Here is a 17,457-nt window from a genome sequence, read left to right as displayed (position 1 = left end):
GGATGGGAGTTAGGATTCCAAAATCCGCTTTTCTCTGTGTGATGTTTAAACAACCGAGCAAACATTAAAGCATCTGAGCAGACCCCCAGCTTTCCAGTGGCAGAGGAGGAAGACTCCAGTTCAGACACTTACTTTTTCTTGTCTTTGTCCTTCTTCAGCGGCTGCTGTGAGGTAGCCTGCAAGGATTGGGACTGCAAGGTTTCCACTGCCACTTTCCGCCTGTTGAAGGCGTTCATCTCGTCCTCCAGTTCCTTCCTCTTCTCCTCCACCTTCCTTTTCTCTTCCTGGTGTATTCTTTTCAAGTGCTCAAACTTCTCATGCAGCTGGCAGGAGACAGACCCTCTGAGCACGGCATCCAGCTCGTTTTGGCTGTGCTAACCCTGCCCCAGGAGCCCTGCCACACCTCCCACACAAATCCCCACCACAGGGACTTGGCAGAACACAGCACCCAGTGCCACCAAAAGCAGGGAAGTCACAATAAATTCAGCTCTGCCTGACACCACACAGCAAACCAGAGGCAGCACGAACCCTGGAGATGAGCACAGGGGATTTTGGCTCTGCACAGGGGCTGGGGGCATTGCAGGATCTTTTGTTCCTCACTAGTTCTGAGGATGGCCCATTTAATTCCTCCCCAGTCACAGCTGCTTCCTGAGGCCTCACACTGGGGTCTCCACTAGACTCACTTTGACTGGGGACCCCTGCCCAGCTGCCCCCTTTTCTCTGCTGTCCAGGGAGCCACAAGAGGGAAATCTCTGTGCCAGGGATGCTCACCTAAACTTCCTGCCACTGGCTTTCACTCCCCAGGCAGCAGCTGTGTTTCTACGTGGCACAGCACAGGGAGGGCTAGTTTCTGAGGCACCTAAAGCAGTGATGTGTTTGTGCTTTGGCTGGTGAGGTTTGCTGGAATGTGCTTTCCAGGATTCATGCATTGCCCAGACCCAGATTCCCTGCTGGCTGCAGCTTGGGTTCCTTGCAAATTTTTGGCACACCCACCTCTCTCTCCTTCTCCTTCAGCTCTGCCTCTGTCTCCTTGACTTTGTTAACAAACATTTGTCTCATTTCTTCCTCTTTCCTCTGGAGCTCACCCAAGAACTCTTTCCTCTTGGTCTCGTATGTTTCTTGGAGGCTGGGGAAGAAAGCAAATGAAATGCAGACTCTCTGGATACTGATGAGTTAGTGATGGGGAAATGCATGCCTGTCTGTGCTGTTGGAAAAACAGGCAGGGACGGGAAGGGAAGATCCAAATCAGCTGCAAAGCTCAAACCCAGCACTGGCATTTTCCAGCCTGGCACTGTAGATTTACCTACAAACCTCCCGCTTTTTGGGGCTGTCAGTACCAAAGCCTTGCTCTAAACTGATGCTAGATGTGAAAGCCACTCACCTGAAGGGCTGGTTGTCTGGGTCTGTGTCCTTGAAACCCATCTCCTCCAGCTTGCACCTCCGGTAGAGCTCGTAGTGGCGGGTGTGGGTCTGCTCGCGCAGATCCTCCATGTTCACCCGGATCAGCATCTCCCGCAGCTTCACAAAGTCACAGTGACTCTCATTCTCCACTGACAGGAGGGAAGGGACAAGTCAGCAAACTGCAGGTGTGGTGGGGGGACACAAGGGCACACGTGACTGGCTCCAGATCCCCCCATCCTGAGGAGCCTGCTGTCCTGCTCAGGGCACAACACAAGCCCCTGGATGCAGGGATTCCTGCTGAGCCTCCTCCCTGCTGCAGGAGTGGCAATTCAAAGGAAGGGCTAGCCAGCCCACAAGGGCTGCAGGGGACACGCCTGCACTGCTTGTCACAGGGCAGAGCTGGGAGGGTCTGGGGTGGCCTTGGGCCCTCACCTTGCACCACTCCCCAGGGGTACTGCCGAGCTCGCACCAGCTTGTTCCCAACCTTCACCTCCTCCGTGCTGCCGACCACAGCAAAGGGCAGATGAGCCTGAAACACAGCCAAGGGCAGGGACTCAGTGCAGGGGGCAGCCCCCAGAGATCAGCCTGGCCCTCAGCTCCCCCTCACCCAGGCACAGCAGCTGCTTCCCTGAGCCCCTTCTCTGAACCTCCCGATTTCTGACACTGGCAGCAATCTCTGCTACAAACTGGGATTTTACCACAGATGGGTGCCAGGCCACAGCAGGGCTTACCAGCAACGCTGGGCTGCACCAGCTGGGGAACACTGCAGGAACACCATGGTCATTAGTGCTCCACTCCATCCCTCTGCCAGGCTGAGGAGTGGGACACGGGCAGGGACAGCCCCTGGCACAGCAGGCAGCGTGTGGGCACTGCAAGGGACACGTGCAGGACACAGCATGTCCCCACTGCCCGCCAAGCCTGCAAGGCAGCAGGCACAGGGAGGAAACACGACACCCAGCTCGGGACTGGGTGCTTCAGCAGGGTGAGGCTGACAAAATCCTTCACGTTTAAAAAGAAATGGATCCAGAAGGGTGGAACTCATAGAGAAGTGGCCAAATATATTTTCATTGGAAGAAGGAGGGGGAAAGAAAAAAAGCCAAACAAGCATGACTCCTGTTTTTCTCCCCAGTACTCACAGCTTGCAATTATTTAAGTGAGAGTGAATCCTCCACAGTTTTAATGATTTCAGCGAAAAGGAACTATTAGAGTGAAAACATGTATCTAGTCCACCCAGAAACCAACTGGTGACTGTTTTTTTAAAAAAGATGGCAGGGGGAAGAGTGAAAGAAAAGACCAAGCATTTAATCAGAAACAGCTATGCAGGAAAACAGTCATTTTGATGAAAAAGCTACTTTTGATTTATAAAATGAATATGGAAACATTTCAGTTCTTTCTACTGCCATTGCTGCACTCTGATTTCGGAGACAAAAAGCTTAAAAGTGTTTTTTCATGTGCTTCAGTCAGGTCTGAATTTGATCTCTGAACTTCAAAAAAGACAAAATGGAGATTAAAGATTTTTCTTCTTTACTTTAAATTGGGTTTTCTCTGGTCAGCCTCCTTAAGTCACAAGACTAATGTAAATCTTAACTGTCACATTTTATTCAAAGTTCCTTTTTCCTCAAACACAAAGTAGCCAAAGAACAGACAGAATTAATTTTGAGGAAAGTATTTTTCAAAAATTAAATACAATAAATTCTAGAGCTAAGTTTCTTCAGAGAGCCCCCAGATTAAACATGAGCCACATTTTAATTAATTCTGTATGCAACACCCTTTGGCATCTGTGAGACCCACAGCTCAGCTTTCCAACAGATTCAGTGTCTGGACATTCCCAATTAAACTTGCCCTTCAGACGTGTTTTTGTGCAGCAATTTAATTGGTCACAGCCTTGGCAGGGATGGGAGGGGCAGCGTTACCCACATTCATCACAGAGTTGATCTCAGCCACTGCCTCGTCGTCCGTGGGGAACTGGTAGATCTGCACCCCATTGCTGACCAGCTCGCTCATGATCTTGATCTTGAACTTGTGCAGCTCGCTCTTGGAGATGGTGTCTGCTTTGGCAATGATGGGGATGATGTTCACCTGGAGCACAGGGGAGCAAGGCAGGACAAACACCCCACGGGTGAGCAGCTGTGTGGGGTGACCCAGATCCTGCCCCACTGGCTGTTGGACATCTCCCAAAATCACCCTGGAGCTCTGCTCACACAGGAGCTGCAGCCCAGCTCAGCTGAACACTAGAGGGAAGAGTTCTCCAGGACTCACTTGGTACAAGACTTAGATAAACCACACACTGTTATTATGATATTTTTATGAAAAAACCCTTTAAGATTTTTCTTTTGAGAAGCTGAGAAGCTTTAGAAAATAAATGTAAACAATAATTAATTGATGTCTTGGAATATGATAAGTGCATCTTTGATTAGTTCCATGTGAATTGTTTTTACTTAATGACCAATCCCAGTCCAGCTGTCTCAGGACTCTAGTCTGTCATGAGTTTTTATTATTCATTCCTTTCCTAACCTTCTAATGTATTCTTTTCTCTATATAGTTTAGTATAGCTTTAATATAAAACTTTTTAATATAATATAATAATATAATAAATCAACCTTCTAAGAAATATAATCAAATTCATCTCTTTGCTCATTCTAAAACCTGCAAACACATCAACACCACACCCTGCAGGAAGCACAGAAGGAGCAAAGCAAAGCCCTGCTCTCCCTGTTTTGTTACACACCAGGAGGGAGGCAGACACGGTGTAGCTGTCACATGCCAGCTGTCACCATCCACGCTGCCTGTGCTGGCAGCATGTTCTACAAGACAAGCACAAGGGTGAAACGCACACTGAGCTGATGTGAGACCTTCCCATGCTCGAGGGCAGAGAGCAGGGACTCCTCAGACACTCTGACAGCAGCTGATGACCCTCCCCAAGGACTCCGTGAGCCTCTTGGTGAGGATGACAACTTGGCTGTGCCACGTGGATTAGATGGAGACAGGGGCAGGGTGCCACACAGCAGATATATTCATTTCATGCTGCTCTTGCTCAGCTTTGGTTTCACATCAGCCAGCAGTCACTGTACCCCACACAACTTCATCCACCTGGGCTCCAAAGCCACCCACCAGCTGCACAGTGGTGTCTCCCTGTGCCCAGCACCCACAAGATCAAAAGCAAACACGGGCCACATCCCACATCCATCAGGGGTGATGGGGTTCATTATGGCCTCTTGCTTAAGAGAGCAACACTGAGGCTGGATCTGTCACAGGAACCTGTGCTAGATAACACTGCTGTGCCCAGAAAAGCCACGTGTGGTACTGAAACCACTGCTTAAACAAACAGCAGCACTCATCTGTCTGAACAGCAGCCAAACTCACAGCAGCGAAACATGAGCATTTAGACAAATAAGGGGGAAGTCTGATTTACCATCTAACATTTCCTCACAGCCAACATTTTTTGTCCTACAGAGCTGAAATTCACAGCAACCAGTTGCTCTGCAGTGGGTACCTATTAAAATAAATGGCCTTGCTTTCCCAGCACAAGTTCTTCATAGGTCAGTGTTTTTTCCACACTTCTTGGGTTCTCCCCACACCATCACCCCCCCTCCCTGTCTCTGTTTAGTGGTTTAGCACTCACTAAACACAAAAGCATTTACTTGCTCTGAATTAAAACAGTCTAAATTTACTCATTGCAAATGCATCTGAGAGAATAAATTCCTCTTTTTCTCAGCCACTGACCTGGACTCTTTTCCCAAAGGCCACAGAACGAGGCCTGCTGCTCCCTCCACTGCTCAGCAGGTCCATGCCCTCATTGCAAAGGCAAAAGGGCCATGACCACAGCTGGGTGTCTCCCTGACCTGCCAAGACCTGAGGAGGCTTGGATTCACCATCTCCCACAGAAAAAGGGTCAGCTCAGGGCTCACATCCCTTTTCAATCAGCCCAAGCAACTTCACCTTCTTTTTCCAAGGGACTCAGTCCAGCCCTGCTGGCAGCAGTGCAGGGGTGCAGAGCCTGGAGCAGCTTTCTAGCAGCAGAGGAGACAGGCTCTGCTCTGTGGTCACCACTGTGGTCTCAGCACCACTCAAATCACAGACCAAGGCTGGCTGGAGTGTCCTCAGCCAGATTTCTTGTCTTTTGAAAAGGCAACTCAGTGAACACCTGCTGACACCGAGTTCACAGCACAAAGGGGTTTTACAAGTTGTGTTTCCAACAATCAACAGCCACATCAACACTGGGGAGGCATGGAGATGGCATTTGGGTGTGTCCTAAGTCTAGAATGGGTTCATACCTTCACAACACAGAAGGGATGGAACAAGGGATAGAAGTTTGGAAAGAAGAAACCAATGAGCCCTGAACTGCTTGTCTGACCCTACTCCCCACATCACCCTCCCCACACCCACCTCCATGCCAAGGCCAAGCCTTGGCACAGAGATTAGTGACAAACTGATATTTATCTAGCTAGAGAAGGAAAGCCACCTCTTCTGAGCAGGTTTCAAAACTCAAATAAAAGGAAGGAATGCCAGAACTACATGAGGGTTCTCTGGCCACACAAATAATGTTGGTCTTGGGTTGAAGGCAAAATCCTAGAGCAACATTCTTTCATCAATGATGGAAGAGCAACACTCTCTATTTAAATATCTAGTCATATAATCATGCAGTTAACTACTGGCAGGTGACCCCACTGAATGTGACAGGGGTGCAGTGTGCCCTTGCCTGTCAGTCCATGGGCTGGAGGCTTTTGCTGGAGCTGGAATTATGACCAGAGGAAGTCTGTGCTTCAGACAGGACAGGGAGCTCCCATGCACACAGACAAAAATTAACCTCCTTCTCAAGTCTTTCTGACCAGAGTTGCTTCTCATCTCCAAAAATAAAACTTACAAGAACTTGTCATTTGGTAGAAAATAATTCTGCTGATGCAATAAGACTGTAGGCACTTCTGCCCTGTGAAACACAGCTGAATTTTTCCCCATCTCCAGACTGTTCCTGAATGCAAGCTGCAGTGAAGCCAGCAGGCAAATCCTACTTTGGAAGCCAAAGAGCTGAGGCACAGGCTGCCTGAAGCATCCCCACCTGCCCAGGATGTGTCATCTCTCAGAGGGCACAGCTCAAACAGCACATGGTGACTGAAAACCATCCAGGACAAGCAGCGAGCACAGGACCTTATGGCTGCACACACTGCACCACCATTTCCCCTGGCAGGGCTGGGTTTTAAATCAATAAATCACCTTCTCATCTGATACAAATGCGCTACGATTTATCTCCTCCTTTTCCCAGGCTAAACCCAGGGGAAAGTCTACATCTGTCAGGCCCTATGTGCTTCCCACTAGCAGCCAGCCAAATTCCATCTACCTACAACCACTTCTGAAGATGCTTCTGCTCTCTGGCTGTAACCAAATAGCCCAGATAACAGCTGGCCATGAGCTCAGCCAAACAGATATTGTCTTACAGTACAATGGAAGATTTTGTTTACAAAGCTTTACCCAGAAGGGATTTCGTAGACTTTACACTAAAAGCAAGACTGGTTATTGAAATTGTCACAGAGAGTCAAAAGCCTGCCCAGGACCACACATCATGTCACTTGTGGGCTAAAGCAAAGGTGAAACTGAGCCACAGTCCCACAAACTCCCTGTTAAACCAGTCCCAGAGGCTGAGCAGCAGAGCACAGAGCAAAGCTTTGCCTCTGATGTACCTTCCACCTCCACAGGCTCCATTCAGCTGTAAAACAAGGGCCCCACAAAGCTCTCAAGAAGAATGGCAGGCTCAGGTGTGCTCACACAGCAGCAGACAGGGGCCAGGGCACATCAGCTCTGCTCAGAGACCACCAGGGCTCCCACTGAGAGGGCAGAACTGCCTGGGCTTTGCTGACACCCCCATCCACCCTGCCCCCAGCACAAATGGTTCATCTGCACTGGGAAAGGGGCACAGCACTGCCTGCACAAACCCTCAGGGAGTGCCTGGGAAGCACTCCCGTGTCCTGGGATGACACCAGTGCAGAAATGCAACATAAATCCCTGATGCCCAGAAAATATCAATGGGCTCCACTTACTTATTCATTTCCATGTGCCCACTTGTGTGAGGCCACCACAGCATGAAATCCAGGATGTTCTCATGCTGTGGCAAGAAGGGAGATGAGAACAAAGGCGTAAAATGACTCCAGAGAGGGCTATTAAAGTGGAAGTTTGGAAATATAAAAAGTTTGCCTGAGCACAAAGTTTTCATCTGTGCACAAGCACAAAGGATTTATTTTGGTACTACCAAAGGACCACATTAAAGGCAACCACAGGGAGATGGGAAAAGTAGGGAATGAGAAGGAAAGGAGAGAAATGCTTTGTGGGACTACCAGCATCAAGGGCAATAGTGCAAAAGCTTTCCTCCAAAAATATTTCTGGGAATATGTAATGCTGGCACTGTACCAAGAGACAAAAGTTTATTAAGGGAAAGTTTTTGGATTCCTGATGAAGTCAGTGTAACAGCCAAAGCTACAAACAGCCCACTGCAACAGGAAGCCAGTGTCTGGCCTGGACTGGGGCCAAGGGAAAGCAGGCCAGGAGCCCTCGGTGGCAAGGGCAAGCAGGGACTGCACAGGGAACTCAACCCAGCAGGAAAGCCCAACAGGGCTGCACGTGAACAGCCAGAGAGGAGAGTGCTCCCTCAGTGTAATGCAGGGGATCCCCAGGTCCTGCAGGGCCTCACCTGCCATGTCTGTCCCTCTGCAGGCTGAACAGCACCTGCCACCTGAAAGGAACCACCCTGCTGCTAAAACAATACTCTGAAAGACAGGAAATCATTGAGAAGAAAAGAAAAGATTCTGCTGCCACTAGTGACCTTTGAAGCCTCCTGCAGCTCCCTGGAAGCCAGCTGGAACACCCAAAACTATGTCTGAAACTTGCTCCCAGCTGAAGAAACATAAGCAAGCAGCTGGTTAGGTAACACCCTGCCCCCTAAGGCAGAATAGCTTATGCACAAAGAAACAACCCCAGCAGACCCTCTCATCACCCACTGCTAGGATTCCTATGGCATTGGGAATTCCTCACCATATCTACACTCTAAGAAGATACTGTGATCTCCTACCCAGATCACTTGGCAGTGCCAGCTCACACACTCCCTGTGCAGCAGCACACACAGCCAATGCTTCTCTCAGCCTTGTCTCCTCGGCACTGACCACCACCTTAGGACAATTACAGTTTTGGGACAGCCCCTCTGTGCCTGCTGACAGGTCAGGGCAGCAAAGGGGACTCCACAATTTAACTGCTGAAGCTGGAAGGCATCCTCACCTGCACACCCAACAGAGCTGCAGCTGATGGCTTTGATAAATATCAGCTAATCTGGGTAAGACTCTTACAGTAGAGTTACTCTGGAATTTACACAACCAACAGGACAAGAGGCTTTCCCTGACATTCTTCAGGAAAGTCAGTGAGAAAACAAGCACTGAAAACACCCCCAGGCCAGACAAAGCTTTACCAGAGTCCTAAGAATGGCTCAGCTGCCATGCAGGAAGGAGTGCAGCACTTGCACAGGAGGAACAAAACCTTCCACAGGACAATCAGCACCAACAGAAGCATTCCAGGAAGAGGGACCGTAGTCTCCAGGCTCCTACCTTGCTATCCAGCTTCTTCATTGTCACCAGGTCCAAGGACTTGAGCGAGTGGCCGGTGGGGGTGATGAAGTAGAGGCAGACGTGGATCCTCGTGTCGTGGTAGTTGAAGAGAGACCGGCGGATTTTCAGCTCTTCTTGCAAATAGTTCTCAAACTGCGTATCAATGTACTCTACGATTGGCCTGTAACTAAAACCATCCCATTAGCAAACCAGCCACTGCAGCACAAATCTAAGTCTAAAGGCTGAAGGAATTCTCACAGACGTTCCACGATATCACTTAAAAACAAGTTATAAGACTCAAATAATTCAGCTTTGCAATGGGAAAAGTGTGGTGTTTACACACAGACATTATAATTCAAAGGAGATTCTTGAGGCTGCACTGCAAAGCCTAAGGACAGTGGAGCACAGAAAGATGACTACTGCACCATATCAAACTCTGCCCAGATTTCAGGGCTCAGCCATCTTTCTGCAGCAATGCAACATGACCAAGGAGACACCTTGGAATCCCAGAAAGCCTTTACCTGGGGCTTGAACAAGATGTCTGTGTAGTTAAATGAGACAAGTTCAGAACAGATAATTCCTGACCCTGCTTTAAGGACAGCTGGCTAATAGCTCATACTCCTGGAGGACAGCAATCTCTGCTGCAAAGACCTCCTGTGACCTCTCTTTTTGCTGCTCACCCTCTACCCTTTGTCCCCAGAGCCACTCATGCAGCGACTCCTTTACCAGAGCCACAGACACTCCTGCAGCGCTGCAAGGGGAACCGCAGGCAGCTGATGCCTAAGCACGAGGCAGAAACGCCGAGCAGATGGCACAAGACCTGCCTTTCGTCCTTATTTATCTGATCCCCAAATCCAACTGCATCCACGATGGTCAGCTTCAGGTGCACGTTGCTCTCCTGCAGGTCGTAGGTGCGCGGCCGCAAGCGAACGGCGCTCTCGTAGTGACTGGCCTCCTCCGTCTCAAAGGTGGTGTTGAAGAGGGTGTTCATCAGCGTGGACTTCCCAATGCCAGTCTCACCTGGGGAGGACAAACCAGCAGCTCACTGCAGCGTGAATTTGCCACAGGTACTTCAAAGCACGTTAGAGAATAATTAATAATTAATTAGAGAACTGGATGGCACTGTGGAAGGTCGCCACCTTTGCTCGTGGACAGACATGTAATTGTCACACAGGTGTCACACAGACAGGTGTCACACAAATCACAGCAGCACACTGTTCTCCTCTCCATGACCCCTGACTTTGCCTGGGATTCTGCACTAGAGAAGCTGTGGAGAGGACAATTTTAGTAGCTGTTGAAGGACACTTGGGATGCATCACAAAAAAACTCTATCCAGAATATTTGGCTGACAAGCTGTTTGTGAGCCAGAAAGGCTTTGAACTGCTATTCCTGGTAATGAAACAAGACTGATATTTTCCAGTTTGGCCTAGAAGGAGCCTCATTTAAACTCTTTATTCATGACACACAGCCCTATTGGTCATGGGGGTGAAGAGAGGCAAAATCTAAGGAAATAACCTTCACTGCACAGTCTATAGAAAGCTGTAGGAGCTGCTGCATTTCTGCTGGTCTAGCAGGTTACCATACTTCAGACCCCATACACCATAAAAGAACCAGCCAAAAAAGAAATTATGTTCATCTCATCACTGAAAGGAATTGGTCTCTAGTACTCCAGCAAGTATTGCCTGCTAGATCACATCAATATCAAAATTAAAAGCCAAGAATATGATGAGATTATTTTAAAGTCAGTAAGGAACAGTCCCCTTCCCTTTCTAAGCACAGAGATGACCATGCTTCACCTGGAAAGCACTGACTAGGCACAGCTCAGACACAAACCTCTTGTGCCCAGATTTGGGGGGCAGGCTCACACTCAGAAATAACCAAGTTACCAACAGCAGCTCTCACATAACCCATGGTGCATCTGACTGTATCTACCTAGACATCATACCCAGCAAAAGCTGCTCATGCAGCCACCCCAGTCAGCATATGGAAACACTTAACTTGCTATATACAGCCTTCCTTTGATCCCTCCTATTGCAAAGCTATTGCAGCAGAGATGATGAGCAATAACCCACTGATTACAGAAATTCTCCTGTCTTGACTCAATGTGTTTTTTAAGAGTTTGGCATTTCTGACTTGCTGCAGTCACTGCCAAGGCTTGTGGCATAGCAGGACACTCAGCAAATGCTGGTCCCAGCCTCCCCCATGCCTGTTTGCAAGGACTGTGCTCACCCACACAGAGGATGTTGAAGCTGAAGCCTTGTGTGACAGACTTGCTGACCAGCTGATCCGGGAGGCTGTCGAAGCCCACATGGCCCCCCAGGGAAAGGTTCCTCTTCTCTTCATTCTGCCAGGGAGAAGAAGCCAGATTAGCAAACTGCACTGAGATGGCAAATGAGGCTGATGAGACCAAGATCACCCACCCTCCTGGGCACTGCAAAGCCCAGCGGTGCCCTCAAGGGCTTGTGCTTGGCACACCACAGCACAAACCCCCCAACAGCCACCAACAACAGGAAAGAGGGTGTGAAATACTGATCTTCTGGGGGGCTGGGAGAACCAGGCTACCAGGCTCCAAAGTAAAGAAAATATTAGTGTGAGCTTCAACTACTGCAGCTGGGAGAGATTACTGAAAGTAAACCTACCATGGTGTGTTTTAGCACTCATTTCTCTTCGACTTCTTTTTGTACTTTATTGTCTCAAATCCTCCAGCACTGAATTCAGCTTGACAGACTGTGCATTTTCCCTGAGCACTTGTCTTTGCCCCTTTGCTGTGGCCACAAGCAGCGAGGTTTGCTCGCTCAGGCACTGGGTGTGCCAGTGGCTCGGGCAGGGCAGGGAACCCTCCTGCTTCACCATCTGTGACCACACAGTTTCCACTGTTCCTCTGCTGTTCCTGTTCCTGCCTCCCCCGTGTGCACTTTGCTCTCCCTTCTGTTCCCTCCCTCCCCCACAGAAGCTGATCACCTGTAGAGGCTTTGCTTAGGAACTAAGACAACAAAATCCGAGAGACAGCAGCTCTACGACCTGTGCTGTACAGAAAGGTAAGGCAGAGCAGCTAGAAAGTCCAGCAAAGAGGAGCTGACAGAAGGATAATTTCTCTTTCTAGTGGCTAAAACCAGGAAAGTTTGGAATTTCAACAGATTCACACCTCTCTGCACAACTAAGAAATGATGTCTGAACCCAGGGACAGACCAGTCCATAGAGCCCCTCTGGCACTCTTATTCACCCATGGAAAAGCAAGGAGACAGGACTTCAGAGAATGAATTGTGATTAATTCACCCCCACAATTTCTTTGGCAATTGATTGTTTTTCTTAATCACCAGCACATACAGAAGATGGGAATGGAAAAAAAATGTCTGCCCTTGGTTTGGCTCTGGTTCTTCTGTCTGTTCCTGACAACTGGAATTTAATGTCCCAGCACTAAGACTGAGAGACAAGAGCATCCCCGAGAAGAGCCTAAGCTGCCTGTCAGACTTAAATGAAGTCAAGAGGAAAATAAATGATGTGATAAGCCTTGTGTACTGCTCTGTGCCTGCAGTAAGGTTGCTAAACAAAACACAAACCTTTGTTCAACTGCATCTTGAGTCAAAGCCCCCTTCAGCTCTGCCTTTGGTAGAACAAATATTCTCAGTCTTGTAAAATAAATAATTTAAATCACAAGAACAACCTGCAAACAGCTGAAACAACTTCCATGCCTCACACACAAACCTTCTGGCTGTCCCATTTAGCGTTTTTTACCCACTTTCAGATTATTTTAGCCCAGTGCTCTCCCAAGAGACTCCCTGGACAAAAACACAATTGAATCATAGCTGGGCTCCTGTGATCCATCCTATTCTGTCCAATCAGGACCAATCACACTCACAAACTTAGCAGAAAGAACAACCATTTAAAGTTTCCATGTGTAACTGATGTCAGCAATTAAGGTTGTGAGATGACCAGAGTTTAAGTGAATTAAAAACAAAAACAGCCCCTAAGACAGGGAGATCTCCAAGTTTAACTCTCTTCCATTCCCCTGTCAGCACAGGGAGATGCTGTGAGCATCTCAGAGCCCGGGGTACACAGGGTGTTTTAAAGGAGCTGCAACTCAGAGCCCGGGGTACAGAATGTTTTAAAGGAGCTACAACTCAGAGCCCAGATTACAGGGTGTTTAAAAGGAGCTGCAACTCAGAGCCCGGGGTACAGAATGTTTTAAAGGAGCTGCAACTCAGAGCCCACAGGGTGTTTTAAAGGTGAACCTGTGCCGCTCCAGTCAGCCAAATGCTGAGCTGTGGATCTCACATGGGGTGGCACAAGGGGAACCTGGGACACTGAGCTGGGCAGACTCACAGCTGGTGAGGTCTGTCTTTCCCCGGAGCAGAGGCTGTCACAAGGCACAGGGAGCCACTGCAGGCACCAGCAGAGCTCGGGGGCTCCCCAGGCTCTCAGCCCAACCTCTCAGCCCCTGTTTCTCGTCTTGTTTCTCGTCTTGCCCGTGTCCCTCTGAGGCACCACCTCCCAGAGCTCCACATGCCAGCTCCCAGCTCTGCAATGCGGTGACAGCCGGGCAGGCTGTTCCCACAGAAAGGCACCGGGCCTGAGGCTTACACTCTGTGTCTTTTCACTTTAAGTAATAAACAAAAACAAGCAAACAAAAACACAAACCAGAAGCCTGGAATGACATTTTGGATGGGAAATAAATAAAGGCTGCCGATGGCTATGATTAGGCTGAAAGTGCCTGAGGCTGGGAGGAGGTTTCCAGGCAACAGGCAGCACCACTGCTGGAGATTTAAAATAGGCTCCAGCTCAGCAAGGCTGCATTTAAATAGGCTCCAGCCAGGCAAGGCTGCATTGAGAACTCGGTCATGCCTTGGCTGCAGGAAACCCAAATGCATCCACACAGGGCTTTTTCTCTTCTTTTTTTGGCACTCAGTTGCTGCTCACTGCAGGACAGGAATACACCTACTCAGAGCTGCCTGCCATCTCTCAAAGCTGTTACATCAATGAGCCAAACTTCAGAGGAATAATTTTTACCAGTGACCTTGAAATGCAGCTTCCTTTATTTCTGTAAGCAGCAGAAACAACCTGGTTCAAGTTCAAGGCACTGCTGATACCAAAGCAGAAAACCATTTGCTGTGTTTGCAGCGTGTTCAGCTGTCATTCAGCTCCAAAGGGATTTCGCTGTGTTAGGATAAACAATGGCAACAGCTGCTGGGAAGTAGGAAGACTAGGAAAATAAAGAAAGGGGGGGGAAAGTTGACACTGTTTTATTCCTTCCCTCCAATCCATCGAGCCTGGAAACCTGACAGCCTCGTGAATACAAGCACTGCTCACTCGTGGAGTTGGTGTGTGGAGCTGTGCTGGAGAGGAACCTGCCCACAGCCCGAGTCAGCAGCCCCAAATGACCAGCCCTTCTGGGTGGCCCAAGGACAGCTTGAAAGTTCACCTGCCAGTGAAGACAAGGTCACACTCCAAATAGAACCCCTTCCAGCAGAAGCAGCCAGCCTGCCACGCTCAGCATAAATAATCAATCCACAACACGAATGCTGCAATAAATGAGGGCAGCACTAATGCAGCAATGTAGGGGGGGTTTTGTTGGTGTTTCTGTTTGTTTTAACCAAAAGCTAAGGATTTCAGTAGAGCTTTCTCCATACCTTTGCCAGCAGGTCATACGGCAGAGCCAGCTGGGATCAGCCAGGGCAAGAGCCAGGAGGAACACAGCCCTGCCCTTTCCAGCTGCACTGGTCCTGCACACTCCTGCCCTCCACAGCACCCAGTGTGAACCAGCTCCCTCCATCTCACAGCCTGCAGAGACAGCTCTGCTGCTTCTTACCAGGACCCCATCCTGGGGCTGCAAATAACCACGAGGCAGCCAACCTTTCCTGAAGCCCATTTCACCATTGCACAACATGATAATTAAGAGTCTGCAATGGCTCCAGGTGGGAACTCTCACATCAAACAGCAACTGCGGCCCTGAACATCCCTTCTTGGGTCATTAATAACATCCTATGATGGGGCAGCTGCCAAGGGTTTACTTGTAGGTTTTGAACATGCTCTTCAAAGATTTCTACGCCTTGAGCTGATCTTCAGGCTTGAAGCAGAGAGCCAAGGGGATAAATCATATTTTGTATCTGGAATTTTGTGGGAAATGAAAGATTCGTCATAAGGTCAGAGCAGAACTTATGTATTTTCAAATCCTAAGTCCTTACGTTTTCACAAATGTTCTGTCCAGGCAACAGGCACAGAAATAGCATCTGGGGCATGGCCACAAGAACAACAGCCATCCCAGAGGGATGTATCAGATATCTTATGTATCTTTAGTTCTGATTCAACAGCAACATCACAGAACCCTTTTCTTAGGGGCAGAAAGACAGACATGTCCTTGGTAGCACAGATGGACACCACAAGAGCCGAGCACCACAAGAACTGAAATGAAACCTCCAACCATAGTGCTTGAAATGTGCTGTAATGCACCAGGCACCCCAGCTCCTGGACACACCCTCCTGGAGGCTGAGGATGCATCTGGGATGCACAATGGCACACCAGCCCATTCCTGTGGCCACGCCAGCTCAGAGCTGCCCAGGGAACCAAAATCTGCCCTCCAAACCCACACCAGCTCAGAGCCCAGGTCGCCAAGGCGGCAGGACCGCGGGGCTGGCAGGCAGATGGAGCAGAGCTGCCATGGGCTGCTGACCACAGACCACATCCACTGCAGATGAGATGTTATTTGGCCCTTTACTGCAAGTCAAACAAGAAAAGGCAGCAGAGAAACACAATCAGGAAGACCAAATCCAGATCCCCATAAGAGGGTCAACACAGCATCACATACTAATTTGGCTCTTCTTCATAGACAGTGAAGAAACCCAGAGAGAAGTGCACAGGCTACAGCTTCAAACTGTGTGCCTATGATTCTTCAAAAAATAAAAACCCGATCACAGTTTCTCTTCATGCTTCACCTCCAAATTAGCATCAGTTTCACTCTGCGTCATTACATTTTTCAGCAGCTCGTTCCAGGAAAAGTGGTTTTACCACTGCCTGCACAACCCAGGGGAATGTCAGCAGCGGGACCAGCTCCAAGTTCAGCTGCAGGGCTCCTAGCTGGGGCTCCTGGTGCAGAGCAGAGAGGGGAATGTCAGCAGCGGGACCAGCTCCACGTTCAGCTGACTGCTTTGAGATGTGCTGCCCTGCTTCCTTTGCTTTCACCAGGAGCACTATAAACAGAGTGGACCTTGTATTGAGAAGACCACTCTCATATCAGTTGGTTAAAAAAAAATAAATATCTCTAGAAGTATCATCTTTCAATTAGTCCCACCACAAAATTCTCCTTAGTGACATGTGCTTGTGTTTCCTGCTTGAGACAGCCCTTGGGCTTCTTTTCCTGAATGATGCAGGTGAAAGCATATGGGTAAACAAAAGCGTAATTGAATGCCTCAATCATAAATGGTGATACTTTTTTTTTTTTTCAATGGTGAACCTGGCATGATGGGACTTGTAATGTAAATTCTGGGCCCTGCTTCATCAGTGTACAAGGAACTGGTGAATAAAATCAAGAGGGTTTAAATGGTGAACCTGGCATGATGGGACTTGTAAACTCTGGGCCCTGCTTCATCAGCGTACAAGGAACTGGTGAAAAAAATCAAGAGGAAAAACAAAACATCACATGCTTTAGCTGATAAACAGTGATGCCTCCTGGACGTTTACCCTGAGGGATAGCACAGAACTTTTCTCTATCTGAGCTGCCCTTTCCATTTTCTACAGCCCAGCAGAACATAAGTGAAAAGATGAATAGCTGACATTTTCCAAGCCCAAACAGCAAAGACCTACAGGGAAGAAGTAAAGAAATTGAGTTTTCTCTCCTTTCTAGTACATGAATAGGGCTTACACTGGAGCAGTGACCTTCAACCCAAAGGTGCCTGCTGCCCCAAACCCTGCCTCCAGCACCTCTGCACCACCAGCCCAGGACCTGTGACCAGGCTGCAGCCCCATCCATGCCAGCCCCACACAGAGAAGCTTGTGTCTTCCAAGAGCTCACCAGGCAGCTGTATTTCAGGTCCTTCTCTTCCCAGAGTTCTCCCATTTACATTTTACACGCACACTTAGAAAACACAAAGAAGCAACAACACAACATCTGCATGGTGCTTTTCCACAGCACTTCCATTCCCACTACTGAGGCAGACTTTTGTTTCCAAATTCCTCAATCCTGGATGACACCTTGACAAATCCTCCAGTGCTTTGCAGCCTGGGTCCAGGCATCATCTGTGTCACACGATGCCCTGCAGCAGGTCCGTGGCACTGGCTATTCCCAGGGGAGCACTGCTTTGCCCTGCAGGGAACACGTGGCTGTGGAGAGCCAGGCACACACAGATCCTCTCCCCTCCGATTCACAGCCGAGTCAAAGCAGAAGGAAAAAGCAGAGCTAGCAGATTGCAGGTTCCTGAGCAGAGTGACTCAGAGCAGCAGGAGGAAGAGCAGGGGGGGCTCCCCAAACCCTGCACGGCCA

General features: G+C 49.0%; 1 protein-coding gene across 2 annotated transcripts in view; it reads right to left on the bottom strand.

Annotated features, from left to right (window-relative positions):
- Positions 1–17,457, bottom strand: part of SEPTIN8 (septin 8) — a 38,828-nt gene that overhangs the window by 11,096 nt on the left and 10,275 nt on the right. For both annotated transcript variants that reach the window (XM_039701399.1, XM_039701400.1), the window contains exons 2-9: positions 11,214–11,328; positions 9,809–10,004; positions 8,985–9,171; positions 3,319–3,480; positions 1,834–1,930; positions 1,382–1,550; positions 994–1,126; positions 133–323 (exon numbers count right to left, since the gene is read on the bottom strand). In XM_039701399.1, coding sequence (XP_039557333.1) covers positions 133–323; positions 994–1,126; positions 1,382–1,550; positions 1,834–1,930; positions 3,319–3,480; positions 8,985–9,171; positions 9,809–10,004; positions 11,214–11,328 — 1,250 coding nt within the window. The remainder of the gene's footprint in view (positions 1–132; positions 324–993; positions 1,127–1,381; positions 1,551–1,833; positions 1,931–3,318; positions 3,481–8,984; positions 9,172–9,808; positions 10,005–11,213; positions 11,329–17,457) is intronic.

This window comes from Passer montanus, unplaced genomic scaffold (assembly GCF_014805655.1).
Source record: "Passer montanus isolate IOZ18808 unplaced genomic scaffold, ASM1480565v1 scaffold15, whole genome shotgun sequence".
In the NCBI taxonomy this organism is placed as follows: Eukaryota; Metazoa; Chordata; class Aves; order Passeriformes; family Passeridae; genus Passer; species Passer montanus.
This window is presented reverse-complemented; position numbering and strand designations above follow the sequence as displayed.